This window comes from Aythya marila, assembly GCF_965140915.1.
Source record: "Aythya marila genome assembly, chromosome: 27".
Taxonomy (NCBI): Eukaryota; Metazoa; Chordata; class Aves; order Anseriformes; family Anatidae; genus Aythya; species Aythya marila.
In genome coordinates this window covers 5,079,432-5,094,396 of record NC_139068.1, presented here as the reverse complement: position 1 = coordinate 5,094,396, position 14,965 = coordinate 5,079,432, and the positions used below count along the sequence as shown (strand labels likewise).

Sequence of the window (14,965 nt, the reverse complement as noted above, 5' to 3'; positions counted from 1 at the left end):
GCTGAACTGCCCCAGTTCTGCCCGCGGGGGCTGGCGGCGAGGAAAAAAGGGGAGGTTGGAAGAAAGGGCTTGGGTTTTGCCTGGGGAAAAGGATTTGGGGGCAAAACGCACACCCTGAGGGCAAAGGATCCGGGGCAAGGGGGGGGGGATGGGTGCAGGATCAGGCCCAGTGCTGAGCTTGGGTGGAAGCTGCGGGGTCCGAGCCTGGGGTCCCCAGCACGCTGCCTGCACCCAAGCCTCTACCACCCAATGCGGGAGGGAGAAAAGGGCTTTTTATCCAAACCCTTGCTTTTTTTTCCCCAAAAAGACACCCCGTATTTCCTTATCCTGCCCCAAAGGGCTGCTGCATCCAGCCAGGACCAAGGATTCCCCCAGGAGGACCCCCAGGTGCCACCAATCCCCGGCACACGGCGCCCCTTCCCCATCGAGCCCTCTCCCCTATTTGCGTCCCACGTCCCCCTCCCCTGCATTTTTTTCTCTTTTTTTCTATTTTTAAATAACCCCCGAGGGGCCGCATCCTGCGGCCGGGGCCGGGGGGGTGAGCACCACGAGCTGCCCCGCACGGGGCTGGGGGGCGAGGGCAGGGGACAGCACCCGGAGAGGGGGGGGAGATCCAGGCTCAGACACGGGGGCACCTCCCCCTTGGGAAAAGTGTCCTTTGGTCATGGGGGGGGACACAACACGGCCCCCACCAGACGTGTCCCTTTGTCCCTTGGCACCTCCGCGTCCCCCCCTATCCCACCCCTCCCCATCGGTCGGTATAAATGAGCGCGGGTAAAAGCGAGGGGGAAAGTGGAGGGCTGGGGGGCGAAAGGGGGGGGCACGGGGACACCGCGGCGCTCACTGCTGCGCCTAGGTCCGGCCCATCCTCCGCCGGCTGCTGGGGGTCCGGCGGGTCGGCGTGGGGCTCAGGGCTCGCACGCCGGAGGCGAAGTCCAGCACCTCGGGGGGTGCGCCGCGGCGCAGCTCGCCGGCCCCCATCTCGCGCCGGATCTCCTCCAGCGCCTCGGCCGGCGAAGTCAGCAGGCGCTGGAAGAAGCTCTCGCGCCCCGCCGGCCTCTCCTGGCAGGTGAAGGTGACGGCGGTGCCCGCGTCCGACTTCATCTCCCGCGAGAAGCCGTCCGAGGTGCCGTCGAAGCAGCGGCCGATGGCGATCTCCTTGGCCAGGCGCGGGTTCTGGTCCGTCACCGTGTAGATGCCGTAGTTGTGCCCCAAGGGGTCGACCGGCGCCAGCATGGTGAAGGAGGCCGTGTTGTTGGTGTCGGCCACTGGCGGGTGCCGGGCCAGGTAGTCCCTCAGGAGGCCGTTGACGGCCGTGCGGCGGCAGCTGCCTTGGGGGATGATGGAGACCAAGGTGCGGTCCACCAGGCTCTGGTCGTAGAGCATCCCGCTGCACTTGAACTCCACGCAGGCTCCCGAGCTGTTCTCCAGCAGCCCGTCCCGCACGCTGCGGGTGTCCCGGAGCCCGTAGAGCTGCCCCCGGGTGCGGGGGTGGCTGCCCCCCACGTTACGGGACCTCACCATGTACTCCTGCGGGCCCTCGATCCGCACCTTGATGAAGCACGCCCTGAACTCCTGCGGGTTGGGCCACCACGCCAGGTAGTCGCCGGTCCAGGAGGTCAGGTCGCTCTCCTTGAAGGGCACCACGTTGTACTCGTACTTGTCCACCTCCACCCGGTAGAATCGGAAGTGGTTGGCGCTCACCGGCGCCTCCTCGCACTCCTTGAGGCTGCGGTAGGGGTAGACGGGGCCGTTGGTCTCGTCGATGTTGTTGGGGTCGGGCTTGGCCACGTTGATCTGGAAGGCCGTCTTCTTGAAGCTGGGGTCGTCGTGGTCCAGCCGGCGGTAGCCCAGCTTGTTCAGGTAGGGCTGGGACACCCCCACGGCGTTGGGGTTGAGCTTGGGGCTGGAGGCCACGGCCTCCAGCTCTTCGCCACCCAGCGTGGCGGTGAGATACGCCGAGTAGGCGTCGGGGCGCCGGGCGTCGCAGAAGGCGGGCAGGCAGGCGCCGTTGGGGCCGGTGACCACGCTGTCGAAGCGGCCCCAGGCCCGCGGGTTGGCGGGGAAGCCGGGCTGGGGCTCCAGGTTGATGAGGCTGATGACCACCCCCTCCAGCTGCTCGTAGGGGTTGAACTTCTCGTTGCTGTAAGCCCTGACCTTGACGAAGCAGCGGCGGTCCTCCGGCACGTCCAGGTTGAAGAGGCGCCGCTCGCGGATCTCCATGTTGCCGATGAGGAAGGTTCTCTCCTCCCTCTTCCCCCGCCTCTCCTTGGCCGGGCGGAAGACGCCCTCCTCCTCCCACAAGCCGGTCTCGGGGTTCAAGGACCACAGCTTCATCTTCTTCAGGTGCTCCGCCATCCGGATCTGCCCCGCGTCCATCCGCACCTCCACCGGCCCCGTCTGCAGCGCCTCGCCCGAATCCCCTTCCCGAAAATCCACGGCGAACATGCCGTAGGTCCGCAGGGGGACGATCTCCCCCTCGGCGTTGGCGAAGCTCAGGTCGCTGGAGGCGGCCCCGGCCGTGGCGATGTCCCTGGGGTCCAGGAAGGTGACGCTGGCTTTGACGGTGCCGCTGAAAACCTCCCCGGAGGGGCGGAGGAAGGCGCCGGCGGGGATGACGAGCTCCCCGACGGGCTCCTGGCCGCCCACCTCGCCCAGCGGGATGGCGTTGGTCCGGCTGGCGTCCAGCTCCACCGGCTCCTTCTTCCTCATCATCTTCACCTCCTGGTAAACCGCCCCGCCCCGGCTGTTGAAGGGCAGCACCTTGACGGCGTCCACGAAGCGCTGCTGCCGGTCCACGAAGCGGGCCACCAGGCGCTGCGTGTCCGGCGGCACCTCGATGGTGAAGGAGCCCTGGTAGCCGGTGAAGCCGATCTTCTTCCTCCCCAGGAAGATCTGCCCGAAGCGCAGGGGCTCCCCGGTGTCGGCCGCCGTCACCCGTCCCTGCACCAGGACGCGGGGCCGGGCGCAGGGCCCGCAGCCGCATTCGGCCACCACCTTGACGGGCAGGACGGCGCCGCCGCACTGGATCTCCCGCACCTCCATGCGCCGCACGCCGCAGCAGCGCCGCGCGCCCGCCCCGCACCGCTTCCCATCAGCTGGGCTCCCGGCGCACGGTGCCGGCGGGCAGTGCCCCACGTCGTAGTACCGGGAGCTCTCAGCGTCCTGCCGGCACTCGGCGGGCAGCTCGATGAGGCTGGGCTCCGGCTTCGGGTTGCAGCTCTGCTGGCCCTGGGCTGGGGAAGACAGAGAAATTTAGGGACCCCATCTCACGGAGATGCTGCCAACAAAGCCCATCCCATGCTCCCGGGGATGCTGCAATGCCCTAGAAGCTTTGCCCTCCCCACAAAGACCCCGTGCCCACCCACCCAGCACGGTGAGCTGCGCCGGTGCCGATCTGATGGCGCCCGCCTCGGTGCTGGCCTTGCAGTGGTAGGTGCCAGCCTGCTCCGGCACCAGCGCCCGCAGCGCCAGGCGGCTGCCGTACTTGTGCACCTTCCTGTCCAGCAGCGTCCCGTTGTGGTACCTGCGGGGACGGGGACACGGTGAGCGGGGACACGGTGGGTGACCCCCTGCCCCCCCTGCCCGCACCCACTCACCAGTAGTACTTCTTGGGCACCGGGGTGCCCGAGGCTTTGCAGCAGAAGGTCACCTCCTGCCCGGCCACCCGCACCTTCGGCTTGGGGTGCAGCACCATGTAGGGCTTCTCTGCGGGAGAAGGGACCAGAGGGTGCAGCCAGCCGTGGTGACCCCTTCCCCGCTCCTTAAACCCCCCCCATTATGACCCCGAGGGGGTCACAGCGCAGCCCCCGGTGCCGCGGTGCTCACCCAGCTTCTGCAGCGTCACGCGTGCCACCGACACGCCGGAGCCGTTGGAGATGACGGGTGCCAGTCCCGGGACGAAGCCATCGCGGTGGGCGCTGACGTTGGCGGCGGTGCCCTCGCACACCCCGGCCACGTGGAAGTTGCCACGGGTGTCACTGCGGGCCACCAGCACCGGCGGGCGGCCCTCCAGGTAGATGCGGGCACCGGGCAGCGCCGCGCCGGTGGCAGAGACGACGGTGCCCTGCAGGGTGTGCTCGGGGCAGGCTGCGGGACGGCACGGCGCTGAGACCCCGGGGTCACCGCCACCAGTGGGGTCAGCAGCGTCCCCGTGTCCCCAAGGACAGGTACCTGGGCAGGGCGAGGGGGGGCACTTCTGCACCTCGGCGGGGCGCCCGGCGCACAGCAGCTTCTTGGCGTTCTTGCAGCTCCGGCGGCGGACGCGTGTCCCGGCGCTGCCGCAGCTGCGGGAGCAGGGCCCCCACGCACCCCACTCCGTCCACGTGGGCTCTGCAGGGAGATGCCGGGTGTGGGCATCGGGCACCGCACTCCCCCCACCCAGGAAGGGGGCACGGCGCAGGGGATAATGCTGCAGAGCTGCAGCACGGGGGACAGGGGACGCAGGCACCATGGGGTCCCCACCCCACAGGTCTCCATCCAGCTGCCCGTGCCCTATTCAGCCCCCGGCTCGGCCCTGCACGCCCCTGCCAAGCTATTTTTACAAGCTCAGCCTCTGTTATTGCAATTAAGCTGACGAGGTGCAGGCGGGGGCACATCGCCCGGGGAGCTGCCGCGTCGGCGCGGGGGCAGCCGCTGCACGGCTGCGGCCCCATGGGACAGCCCGTGCCCCCGCGCGGGGGCTCGGAGCTGAGCCGGAGCCGGCCGGCGAGCAGAGCGAAGCCCAAAAAAAACCTTCGCCAGCAAAGCCAGGACGGGAGACCGCAGCCCAGCGCCGACATTCCTGCGGCCGGGGAAGGGCCGGCGCTTGGCTCCGCCGCCGTCTCCTCTCCGTCTCTTTAGGAACAGGGTGGGGAGGCTGCAGGTGGGAGCCAGAGGGAGCGTGGGGAGGGCGGGGGGGTCCCTACCTGGGCAGGGGCCGGCGCTGCACGCCCGCCGCTCCACCGCCTTGCCCTTGCACTTGAGCTCCTTCAGCGCGGCCACCACCTGCGCGTTGACGCAGCGGCGCTGGCGGGTCTGGGTGCCGCTGCTGCCACAGGCGCTCCGCGAGCAGGGGCTCCAGGAGGACCAGTGAGACCAGTAGATGTGCTCTGGGAGGGCAGAGGTGGTCGGTGAAGGGGGATGCTCGTCGCAACCCACCACCGTGGGACCAACCCGTGCCCAGCTCCATCGTTATTGCCCCCCGGGGCGGTGTCCCTCGCCATCTCCAGCTGGGGACAGCGGGCACGGACACCCCCCCCCAAGAGGTGCCAGCGGGGTTTGGGGACCAGCACTCACCCAGCGGGCAGAGGAAGCGGATGTGGTAGTTGGAGCAGGTCTTGCCCTGCGGCTGCTCCTTGTTGACGCACCGAAAGCCCTTCTTGGGGCTGAAGTGCACGACTTCACCCACGTCCTCGGGCAGCTCCCACTCGGTGGTGCGGGCCTGGATGGCCACGGGCCGCTCGCACACGCGCCCGCGGTAGTAGAAGCGAATGGCCTCCAGGCTCTCGTAGTCCCCGTCCCCCCCGGGGTGGTCGATGTTGAACCAGGACGTCCACTCAGCCCCTCCACCTGGGACAGAGTATGTGGCTGGGGTGCATCCTCTGCCCCTAAATGCACCGGTGTGGCCCCGGGTGCCACCGGGGCTGGGGAAGGGGCACCCTGGGGACAGCTCCTGGGGCTGTGAGGGCAGAGGACGAGTGGACCAAAGCACACGGGCTTGAGAGCACCGGGTGCTGTGGCATGGGAAGCGTGGGGTGCACAGGGCGGCCACCACATCCCTGCTGCGAGAGCCCCAGGGGACACCGCTGTGGGAGCCTGGTGTCCCCGCTGTCCCCGGGGGAAGGTGTCATCTAGCAGGCTGGCACTGGGGGGACATGGTTCCACGTAGCCCCTTTGGATTGCAAGGGAGAGGTGTCCCAGAGCAGCTCCAGCTCTGTCCCCAGCAGCACAGTGTCCCGTGGGTCCCCAGTGGCGTGGCATCCCGTGGGGGCTCGGGGACAGCCCCGCAGTGGCCGTACCTGCCGTGTCCAGGTCGAGGTCTGCCAGGTTGGGGGCTGCTTTCCAGGGCTTCCCCGGTGCGCCGCTCTTGCCCGGCTCCGAGTCGTTCTCCAGGGACTCTGGGGGAGGCACAGGGTGAGAGCCCCCGGCACCGGCTCGCCCCCATCCCCAGGACCCTCACCAAGCCCTAAACACCGATGTCACGCTGCGAGTGACATCCCTGGCCAGGCACAGGGATCTTCATGGGTTCAGGGCAGGGTTTGGTGGTGGTGGAGCAGAGGCTGCCTGCCCGAAAACGCTGCCTGCCAGCTCCCCGCTGCCCCAGGGGAGACACGGCGGGGGGGTGAGGAGCTGCGGCACGATCGGCCCCCAGCAACCAAACTGGGACACGGCAGGAAATTGGGCTGCAAAGCCCCTGGGGCAGGCTGAGCCGGGCATCGCAGGTGCTGCACGGAAGCAGCCGGCACAGGGGGGGCTCGCTGCCCGCCCCAGCTCCCCCAGGGAGTTCACCCCAGGACACTGGGGCTTTCTGGGGGCAGCTCTGCCCCAATCCTGGGTGTTTTGGCCGTGCAATGAGCACATGGAGCTGGGACGGACAGAAGGATGCTCCCCGGAGAGGAGCTGGATGTCTGGGGCTGTGCAGCAAACGGGATGAGCCGATGTCCCTGTAACAGCCCAGGAAGGTTTGTGGCCAGCCGATGGGTCCCAGAGGTGTCCATCATTTAGGGCAGGATGTGTCCGAACCCCCCCAGACACCACCATGCAGCACGGAGCACCCCATGAGCACGCAGTGGGTACCCGTGGGCACCCTACAGACACGCAGCGTCCCCCTGCCAACAGCAATGCCACCCCTGTCCCCATCCCCGGGGGGACACGGCAGAGCTGGGTGGAAAGGAGCAGCCAGGCAGTGGGAACCCCTGCAGCGCCCTGCAAGGTGGATGGATTTTGCCCCAGAACTGGGGATGTTCCTGGCTTCCTCGCACAAATGCTGTCCTGGGCACCTTGCAGAACCCACGCAGGGCTGGGGAGCCCCACAGAGGAGCTGGGGGGGGGACTGGCAGCAATTCCAGGTGGGGTTTCCCACACGGGTTCAGCCACCAGCACCGGATCAGGCAGCACCGGTGGGGACACTGCACCGGGCACGTCCCCATCATCCCTCCGGTGTCACAGCCCTGGGGAAGGTGAAGCTCCCGAGCGGGGCAGAAAAGAGCCCCGAGCATCCTCCAAGCAGACACAGGAGGGAAATTCCCCAGCTGCTGTCACAACCATCTGTCCCCAGCAAACATTTGCCGATCCCCGGTGCTGCCATCCTTCCCCACAGCGCTGCCGGCAGCCCCCAGCCCCACGCCGCGGCGTGACGGGGATGAGAAATTTTCCCTGGAGGGGGTCCCTGAGACGTCGTTAAAAACGCCGAAATCTTACCTGGTGCCCCGGCGCAGCGAAGGGCAGCGAGAGCCAGGAGAGCCAGCGGCAGCTCCCCCATGGCTGCCCACGCCGCAGCCGCTCCTCTCCGCGACTGCGAGCGCGGCCGCCCCGCAGGTCTATATAGGACGGCTTTCCCCCTCGCGCCAGCAGACAGCAGAAATCGGATCCTGGCACTCGGGGCCGGCAGCTCCGCCGGGGCTGGCCCGGTGTCAAGAGGGAAGCGGGAAGGAGCCCTCCCCGCGAGCCGGCCGCGCGCTGCCACTCGCCGCTCCAGCCCGGTAAACTCGAGGGTTTGTTTTTTGCAAAGCTGCTAAAATTGGATGCGCTGGGGAATGCGGCTGGGAGGGAAGGGAAAAAGCCGAGAAAGCCCTTCCTCTGAGCTCATGCGGTCGGCGCCGGGGTGCCAACCCTCCCCTGGCACCGCCGCGCCTGGGCACGGCCGGTGGGCGCCCGCGCCGTGACCTGGGCCACGTGTGAGCGCCCCGCCAGCGAGCTGAGACCGCGCGGAGCTCGTGGCACCCATGGCCCCTTGATAGAAGGGGTGAAGGACCCAGGGAGGGGCTGAGCGGGGAGCCCAGCGCTGCCCCAAATCGTGGTTAGACGTGGTTGGGCACCGCAGCCCTGCTGGCCCCATCCCTGAGATGCGTTCCCCAAAACCCGGGTTGCTGTAGGGCACGGGGTTCCCGGCACCGGGGGCTGCACTGTTGGGGATCCAGATCCCCGGTGACACTTTGGGGCTGAGGACACCCTTTCCCCTAGCTGCTAGGACACATGGGGACAGTCCCAGTGCTGGCTCATCACTGCCCTCCCCATTAATTAACCCCTGGGGTCGCTCAGCCCGGCACCATGGGGTGACGGGGACGGGGACCGGCTCCTTCCCCATCACGGTGCCACACCATGGGGACAAGGCGGCTGCGCCAGGGACCCCTCGGCCGCCCTTGGGAGCCCACCGACACTCGTCCCACGTCCCCAGGCAGACACTGAGCACGGCGAGGAGCTGCCAGCCCTTTATTGCCGGGGCTCACAGGGGCACCACGCACTCCGTGCCGGGGTACTCGGGCGGGTTGAGCTCGAACTTTTTCTGCACGTCGTAGGGCACGAAGCGGCCGGCCACGAAGTGCTGGCGGCCCAGGAAGCGGCGGGCGCACTGCTTGGGTGCCATCAGCGACACCAGGACGTCGGGGCTGATCCCGCTGCTGCTCCCGGCCTCCACGTCCCACCCTGTGGAGAGACACAGGGAAAGGGGGTCGGGGGGTGGCCGAGGGGGCAGCGAGCCTGCGCGCTGGCGGAGGATGCCGCGAGGTGGTGGAGATGTGGGGCTGGGGGATGCGGAGCCCCCCCTCCCCCCCAGAACCCAGCCCCACGGCTGCCCTGCATGGCTCTGGCCTCATCCTGCCTCTGCACCATCCCTGCGAGCAGCCCTGGCACGGCGCAGGGTTTTTTTTGGTGGGGATTCACCAGCTGCCGTGTCGAGAGCTTCTGTTTGCTCCTCCGGCAGCGGCTGCGGCGGAGAGAGGCGGGGAGGGAGGGGGGAGAACGAAGGGGGGGGGTGATGGCAATTCCAGGCCTGGCCACCAGACACCCGGGTGTTTTCAAATTACATCATGTCTCAGTTCGGGGAGTTTGTTATTTATTGGAGATGCCCTGAATGCATCCTCAGAGAGCCGCCGCCAGAACCTCGCTGCTGGCAAAACCGCGGGGACGCTGCCAAGCCGGGGGCGGCGGGGGGTCCCTGGGGCTGTCCCCGCGCTGGGGGTGACACCGGGGGTGGGCAGGGTGACAAACCCGGGCTGGGGGGAACCCCGTCTCAAGCGCGGGGCTGGACCTGAGGGCACGTCCAGGCTGACGATGGGGATGCGGACGTGCTTCAGGGTGGCGAGGATGCCGGCGCAGGGCCCCCTCCCCTCGCCCAGCTCCGCCTCGGCGCCCAGCACCGCGTCCACCACGGCGTTGTAGGCATCGTTGATCAGCTGCACCTGGGGGGGGGGGACAGACAACAGGCAGCTGGGGGGGGTCCCCAAGCCCCCACACCCACCCCTGGAGCGTAGGAACGGTGCCAATGGGGGCATCCCTTTCCCCTCCATCACTGGATGCACGCAGCAAGTGGTGAAAAAAAATAAATCCTCCCCCCCCTAGTTAAAGAGAGAGGGATGCAACGGGCTGGAAACGCAGCACGCAGCCAGCCAGGACAGCGATTTCAGGTCACATTCCTCCGAGGGAGGCCGGAGCTTCCAACAACAACAGAGCCGGGGGCTCGGGGAGGCAGGGCCGGCGGCGGGGCGCGGCGGCCGCCCGCTGGATTTCATGGCATCCCCGGGCTCCCAGCAGAGCCAGGAGGGGGAAATAACAACGGTAATGATGAGATAATAAGGTGAGGCACGTCAGGCAGCGAGGGGGGGGCAGCTCCTGCCTGGGCTCACCTCGGTGGGGAGGTAGGAGAGGAAGGGGATGTCCATCTTCTCGCACTGCGTGGTGAAGTCCCGGTACAGGGGGTCCGGGGAGCGTTTGGGGTAGAAGATGGTGGGCTCGTAGTCCTGCGTGGCGGAGAGGCAGCGTTGGGGCCTGGTGGGTGCTCGGGGAGGAGGAGGAGGAGGAGGAGGGGAGGAAGATACCTACAAAGATCCGCAGGTGCCGCGCGCACACCAGCCCGATGGCACCGTTCTGCGCCGGGCCGCACACCACCAGCACCGTGGGCTGCTTCCGCGGGAGGGACGGCAGCGGGAAGGCCTGGGACAGAGGTGATGGGGGTGGCACCGGGGCACCCAGCCCCTGGGGGGACCCTGGGGTGGCACCCGGTGCAGGGGAGGTGGCAGGGAACAGGGGAAAGGGGGAGCAGGGCTTGGGTGGAAAATGGCACGTGGTGGGATGGGGACGGGGACCATGGTGGGATGGGGATGGTGCCGTGGCTGGAGAGATGATTCCCACAATGGGATGGTGCAGGTGATGGGATGGGGATGGTGCCGTGGTGGGATGGAGACGATTCCCACAACGGGATGGGGACGGTGCCCATGGTGGGAGAGGGACATTGCCCTCAGCAGGACGGGGACAGTGCCCATGGTGGGATGGGGATGGTGCCCATGTGGGACAGGGATGGTGCCCTTGGTGGGATGAGGACGGTGCCCACAGCGGGCCGGGGCTCCCCGCCAGCCTGCTGGGAGGCGGCGGCGCTCCACATACCAGCAGCCTGCCCAGGGAGGCTCTGTTTATCCATTGACGGATTTTTTCCTGCTCGCTGAGCCTGGCTCCCGCTTCAATCCAAACACCGGAGCCCCGAGAGGCAGCACGGCCAGTTCGCAGCCGCTGCTGCGCTGGACACAGCCCCGCTCGCCCAGCCCTGGCCCTGCCTTTGGCTGCGGCCCCGAACACATCTCCAGCTGCCTCGGGGCTCCTGGGGATGCGCTGGGGGCAGCCCGGGGAAGGGGACGATGCTGGGGGTCCCTGGGGATGCCCAAGCTCGTGGTACCCGTGAGGAGGAGGAGGAGGATGCTGGTGGTGGAGCTGGGGATGCTGCGCCCTGTGGGTGCCCCGGGGGAGAGGCGTGGGGCTGAGCCAGCCCCGCTGACCACAGGCTGCGCCGAGGCTCCAACACCCAAATATTTCTGCTCCTCGGGCAAAGTCTGTGCCCTTAAAAAAGCAGAGGGCAGAGAGCGGCCCCGATGCCTCAAATGGAAAAGCTGAGCCAAGGGAGCAGAGCTCGCCGCCCTGCTGAGGCACGAAGCTGCCCCTGGTGCTGCACCTCCACTGCCCAGAGCATCGCTGCTTCTGCTTCCTCCTCCTCCTCCTCCTCTTCACACCCAGCTCGAGCATCCAGGCTCCCAGCAAGAGCGGTGCCAGCTCACAATGAGACCCCCGGGACGCCCCCCGGCACCCTCCTGCCTGCACGCAGCGAGGGCAGGCAGTGCCCAGAGGTGTCAGCACCATGGGATGGGATGGGATGGGACAGGATGGGATGGGGATGGGGATGGGACGGGGCTGGCAGTGAAGCCCCTGTCCCTGGCGGGGTGTCCCCAGCCCTGCTGCCTCCCTCACCTTGGTCACGGCCATGGCACAGGCGTGTCCCCAGATCTCGATCAGCTGCTGCCTCCCGAAGCGGTAATCCTCCAGCAGCTCCTTCTCGATGGCCTCCGCCTCCGCCTTGCTGCGGGGAATCGGGCGGCGCTGAGGACGGGGACGTCCCCGGGGCGCTCACCGAGCCCCTTGGGGACCCCGCTCCATCCCCAGGACCACGGGCATCCCCCGGGGGACACCCACCAGCGGGTCAGGGCAGGGGACACGCATTTTCGGGGAGAAACCGGGGACCAGGTGAGCGTGGAAAGAGATCCCTGGGCTTGCCACGTGCCCAACTTGGGGGCTGGCGGCGGTGCAGCGCGGGGTCGCGGCCGTTTTTTCGTGCGAGGCACGGCCCTGGCAGCGTCCCCGGGGCTCTCCGGGCTCTCGCGCCGTTACATAAAGCCGAACAATGCCGCGGTTGTTCACCCGCTGCCGAGCCCGGGAGCTGGCAGGGCCGGGGGAGCCTGGGGTCGGACAATAATTGCTGACATCTGTTGGCTCACCTGCGCCGCGGATGGGAACAGCGCGTGCCGCGTCCAGGCGGCTGCCGCGATTTTTAGGGGAGGGACGGGGAAATCGGAGCCCCGGGGAGAAGCCAGCATCAAGCTCCCCAAAGCGCCGGGAGGAAAACTTAAAGCCCCCGGGGAGCCCCGGCACGGTGCTGGTGGCAGCACCCATGGGTGCTGTGGGACTGCAGGGTGCTGAGGGTGTCAGGTGTGAGCAGGGGGTGTAATGGGATCATTACACAATGGGATCCGGGGCTCTGATTTTGGGGTGCACACCTCACTTGGTCCAGGCTGTAGGAGGGGACGCTGGTGTGGTGCTACCGGCCTCGGGAGGTGGAGGGGATGGGGATGGGGTCCTGGGGGGTACCTGGCTGCTGGGGGGGCCTCACTCAACCCAGGCTGACCCCACAGACCCCATGTCCCAGCAGGTCCTGCACCACGCCACCCCCTGGACCCTCTGCAAGACCCCATAGACCCTATAGACGTGACATGCCATGGCCATTCTAGCAGACCCCACAGCCCCCATTGCCTGGCTGTCCTGACAGACCCCATAGACCCCTGATGTGCTGGCTGACCCCACAGACCCCCCATACACCCCCTGGATACCCTGGCAGATCCCACAGGTCCCCAAGTGCTGGCCGACCCCATCCCAGTTCCCATCCCATCCCCATCCCCATCCCAATCCCAGTTCCCATCCCATCCCAGTCCCATCCCAGTTCCCATCCTATCCCAGTTCCCATCCCATCCCAGTTCCCATCCCATCCCAATCCCAATCCCATCCCAATCCCAGTCCCAGTCCCATCCCAGTTCCCAATCCTTTGGTGCCCTCTAGTGAGTCCCAGCCCGGCCCCAGTCCCACACAGCGGGGTGCTGTGGGCAAACTGGGAGGGGTGGGGGGACACAACCCGGGGACACGTCCAGCCCCGAGGTCCCCCCCCCGCGCTGGCAGCAGCCGCTGGGGGCCGGCCCCACCGCAGCTGTGTTGGCGCTCGGGATGCGGGGGGGGGGGGGCCAAAAATCGCCCCTAATTGCTGCTGGCAGGGAAAAGCTGGGCCCGGTCCCGATGTCCTTGTCCCCGGGGGGGGGGGGACATCACCGGGCTGCCACAGCCCTGGACTGGTGCCCAGTTTGGGAGCTGCGCCCCCCCCCCAAAAAAGCGCACAGCCCCCAGCGCCGCGCTGTGCCGTCCCTATGGGACCTGTAGGATCCCCAAAGGGATGTCCCGGGGGGGGGCAAACCCGGCTCTGTTCCCCCCCCGGCTCAGAGACACCCAGCACAGCCCAGTCCGGCCCAGTTTAACCCAACCTCCGCGAACTGGGGGAGGACAAAACCTCGTTGGGGGGGGGGGGGGTGCACAGGATGGCGGAGGGCACCCCCCCCGGTGTCACCTCCCTGCCCGCTCCCCCCGGCACCCCGAGGGGGGGGCTCCGTACCCCAAATCCGCACCCCCGCCCCGTTCCCCAACCCCTGTCCCATTTTGGGGGGGGGGTCCCCGTTCGCCCCCCCCCCCCCCGCTCCGTGCCGCAGCCATGGCGACCCGGGATGCGGTTGCTTTGGCAACCGAGGCGTTTGGGTACCGGTCCCCGCGGCTCGGGGGGGTTTTTTGGGGGGTGGGGGGGGCTCGGAAGGGTGGGGGGGTCGGGGCCGAGCCGGCAGCACCCTTGGGTACCCCCGGGGGGGACACGCGGGGGGGCCCCGAGGTGCCGCGTCCCCATCCGGAGAGGTTCGGGAGCGCCGGAGGGGACCGGGGGGGGTCCCGGGAGGGGGCTCGGAGCATCCGGGGGGGGGTCCCGACCCCCCCACACCGCCACCTGCAGCATCCCGGGGCTGTGTGGGGGGGGGCTCAGAGCACCGGAGCCCACCCGGGGTCCCGTTCGCATTCCCCTGGAGGGTTGGGGGGGGTCCAGGGGGGTCCCGGTTGCTCCGGGGGGGGCTCCCAGCCCGGTGGGGGGGGCACCCCAGGGGCTGCAGCCCCCCCACACCTCCCGGAGCGAGTCCCGGTGGGGATGGGGGCTCAGCACCACTGGGAGGGGTCCGGCGGCACGGAGATGGGCACCGGGGGGGGCAGGACTCCGGTATAACCCCCCCCAAAAAAAAACCCCCCCGGGGCTGTGGGGGGGGGTCCGCGGGACCGGCTGGGACTCACCTGAGATACCGGGGGGGCTCCCGGGAGGGGCCGGGCGCGGAGCTCATACCGGGACCACGGGGGGGGGGGGGCACCGGGACCAGAGAGCACCGGGACCTGGGGGGGGGGCGCACCGGGACCTGGGGGGCACCGGCGGAGCCCTGCGGGAGCGGTGGCAGCGGCGCGGCCCCCCCGGAGCTGCGCGGTGCCGCCCGGGGGAGGCGGCTCCGGTTGCCCCCGCCCCCCCCGGACCCCCCCCCCCCCGTCCCCCCATCCTCCGGGAGCTGCCCCCGCGGGCGGTGCTTTGGGACCCCCCCCCACACTCCCCACGAGCTCTGTAGGGAGGGGCGGTGATGGGGACGCCCCAAATCCCCCCCTTAACACGCCCCCCCCCGTCCCTCTCCGAGGGATGGGAAAAAAACAAAAACCCCAAAAACCTCCAAACCACCCCAAAACCTCCAAACAACCCCAAAACACCTCCAAAAACCCCCAAAACTCTCCAAAGCCCCCAAAACCTCCAAAACACACCAAAACCCCCCAAAACACCCCAAAAACCTCCAAAAAACCCCCAAAACGGGGGGTTTAACCCCAATCTCCCTGTGGTCGCTGCAGCAGCGAGCGCAAAGGGGCGAGCTCAGGACCCTCAGGTCCCCAATCGGGGGGGGGGGTTCAGGACCCTCAGGACCCCCCCATTCTGCACTGTGACACCAAGAAGTCCCCGAGGTGGGGGATTTGGGGAGTCCCCCCCCCTCCCCAGCACGTTTTGGGGGGGGCTGCAGCCCCTGCCCTGCCCCCAGACCCCCCCCCAGGATGGGAGATGAGGGGGGGGCAGCACCCTGACACCACCACCCCCCCCTCCTCCAGCCCCTTGGTGCTTCGG

The 14,965-nt window shown here is 68.6% G+C and overlaps 2 protein-coding genes across 2 annotated transcripts; both read right to left on the bottom strand.

The window, feature by feature from the left end:
* Positions 1-7,528, bottom strand: CILP2 (cartilage intermediate layer protein 2). The gene is made up of 9 exons (XM_082779814.1): positions 7,402-7,528; positions 6,000-6,098; positions 5,278-5,550; positions 4,908-5,090; positions 4,174-4,332; positions 3,829-4,089; positions 3,600-3,708; positions 3,369-3,526; positions 1-3,236 (listed from the first exon to the last, which is right to left on the bottom strand). The coding sequence occupies exons 1-9, from the start codon at positions 7,460-7,462 to the stop codon at positions 853-855; spliced, it is 3,687 nt and encodes a 1,228-aa protein (XP_082635940.1). The 5' UTR covers positions 7,463-7,528; the 3' UTR covers positions 1-852.
* Positions 7,529-8,425: 897 nt separating this feature from the next.
* On the bottom strand, positions 8,426-14,153 carry YJEFN3 (YjeF N-terminal domain containing 3; the record flags this gene model as incomplete). Its single annotated transcript, XM_082779798.1, has 6 exons — positions 8,426-8,625; positions 9,230-9,380; positions 9,825-9,938; positions 10,021-10,131; positions 11,434-11,542; positions 14,107-14,153. 6 exons carry the CDS (start codon positions 14,151-14,153, stop codon positions 8,426-8,428), a joined length of 732 nt encoding a protein of 243 aa, XP_082635924.1.
* Between the last annotated feature and the right edge of the window lie 812 nt (positions 14,154-14,965).

Coding starts and splice junctions, on each gene's coding strand:
- CILP2 (XM_082779814.1), bottom strand. CDS start 7,462: ATGGGGGAGCTGCCGCTGGCTCTCCTGGCTCTCGCTGCCCTTCGCTGC. Junction 5,091..5,277: donor CCGCTTCCTCTGCCCGCTGG/GTGAGTGCTGGT, acceptor CTGCCCTCCCAG/AGCACATCTACTGGTCTCAC. Junction 4,090..4,173: donor CCCCCCCTCGCCCTGCCCAG/GTACCTGTCCTT, acceptor GCCGTCCCGCAG/CCTGCCCCGAGCACACCCTG.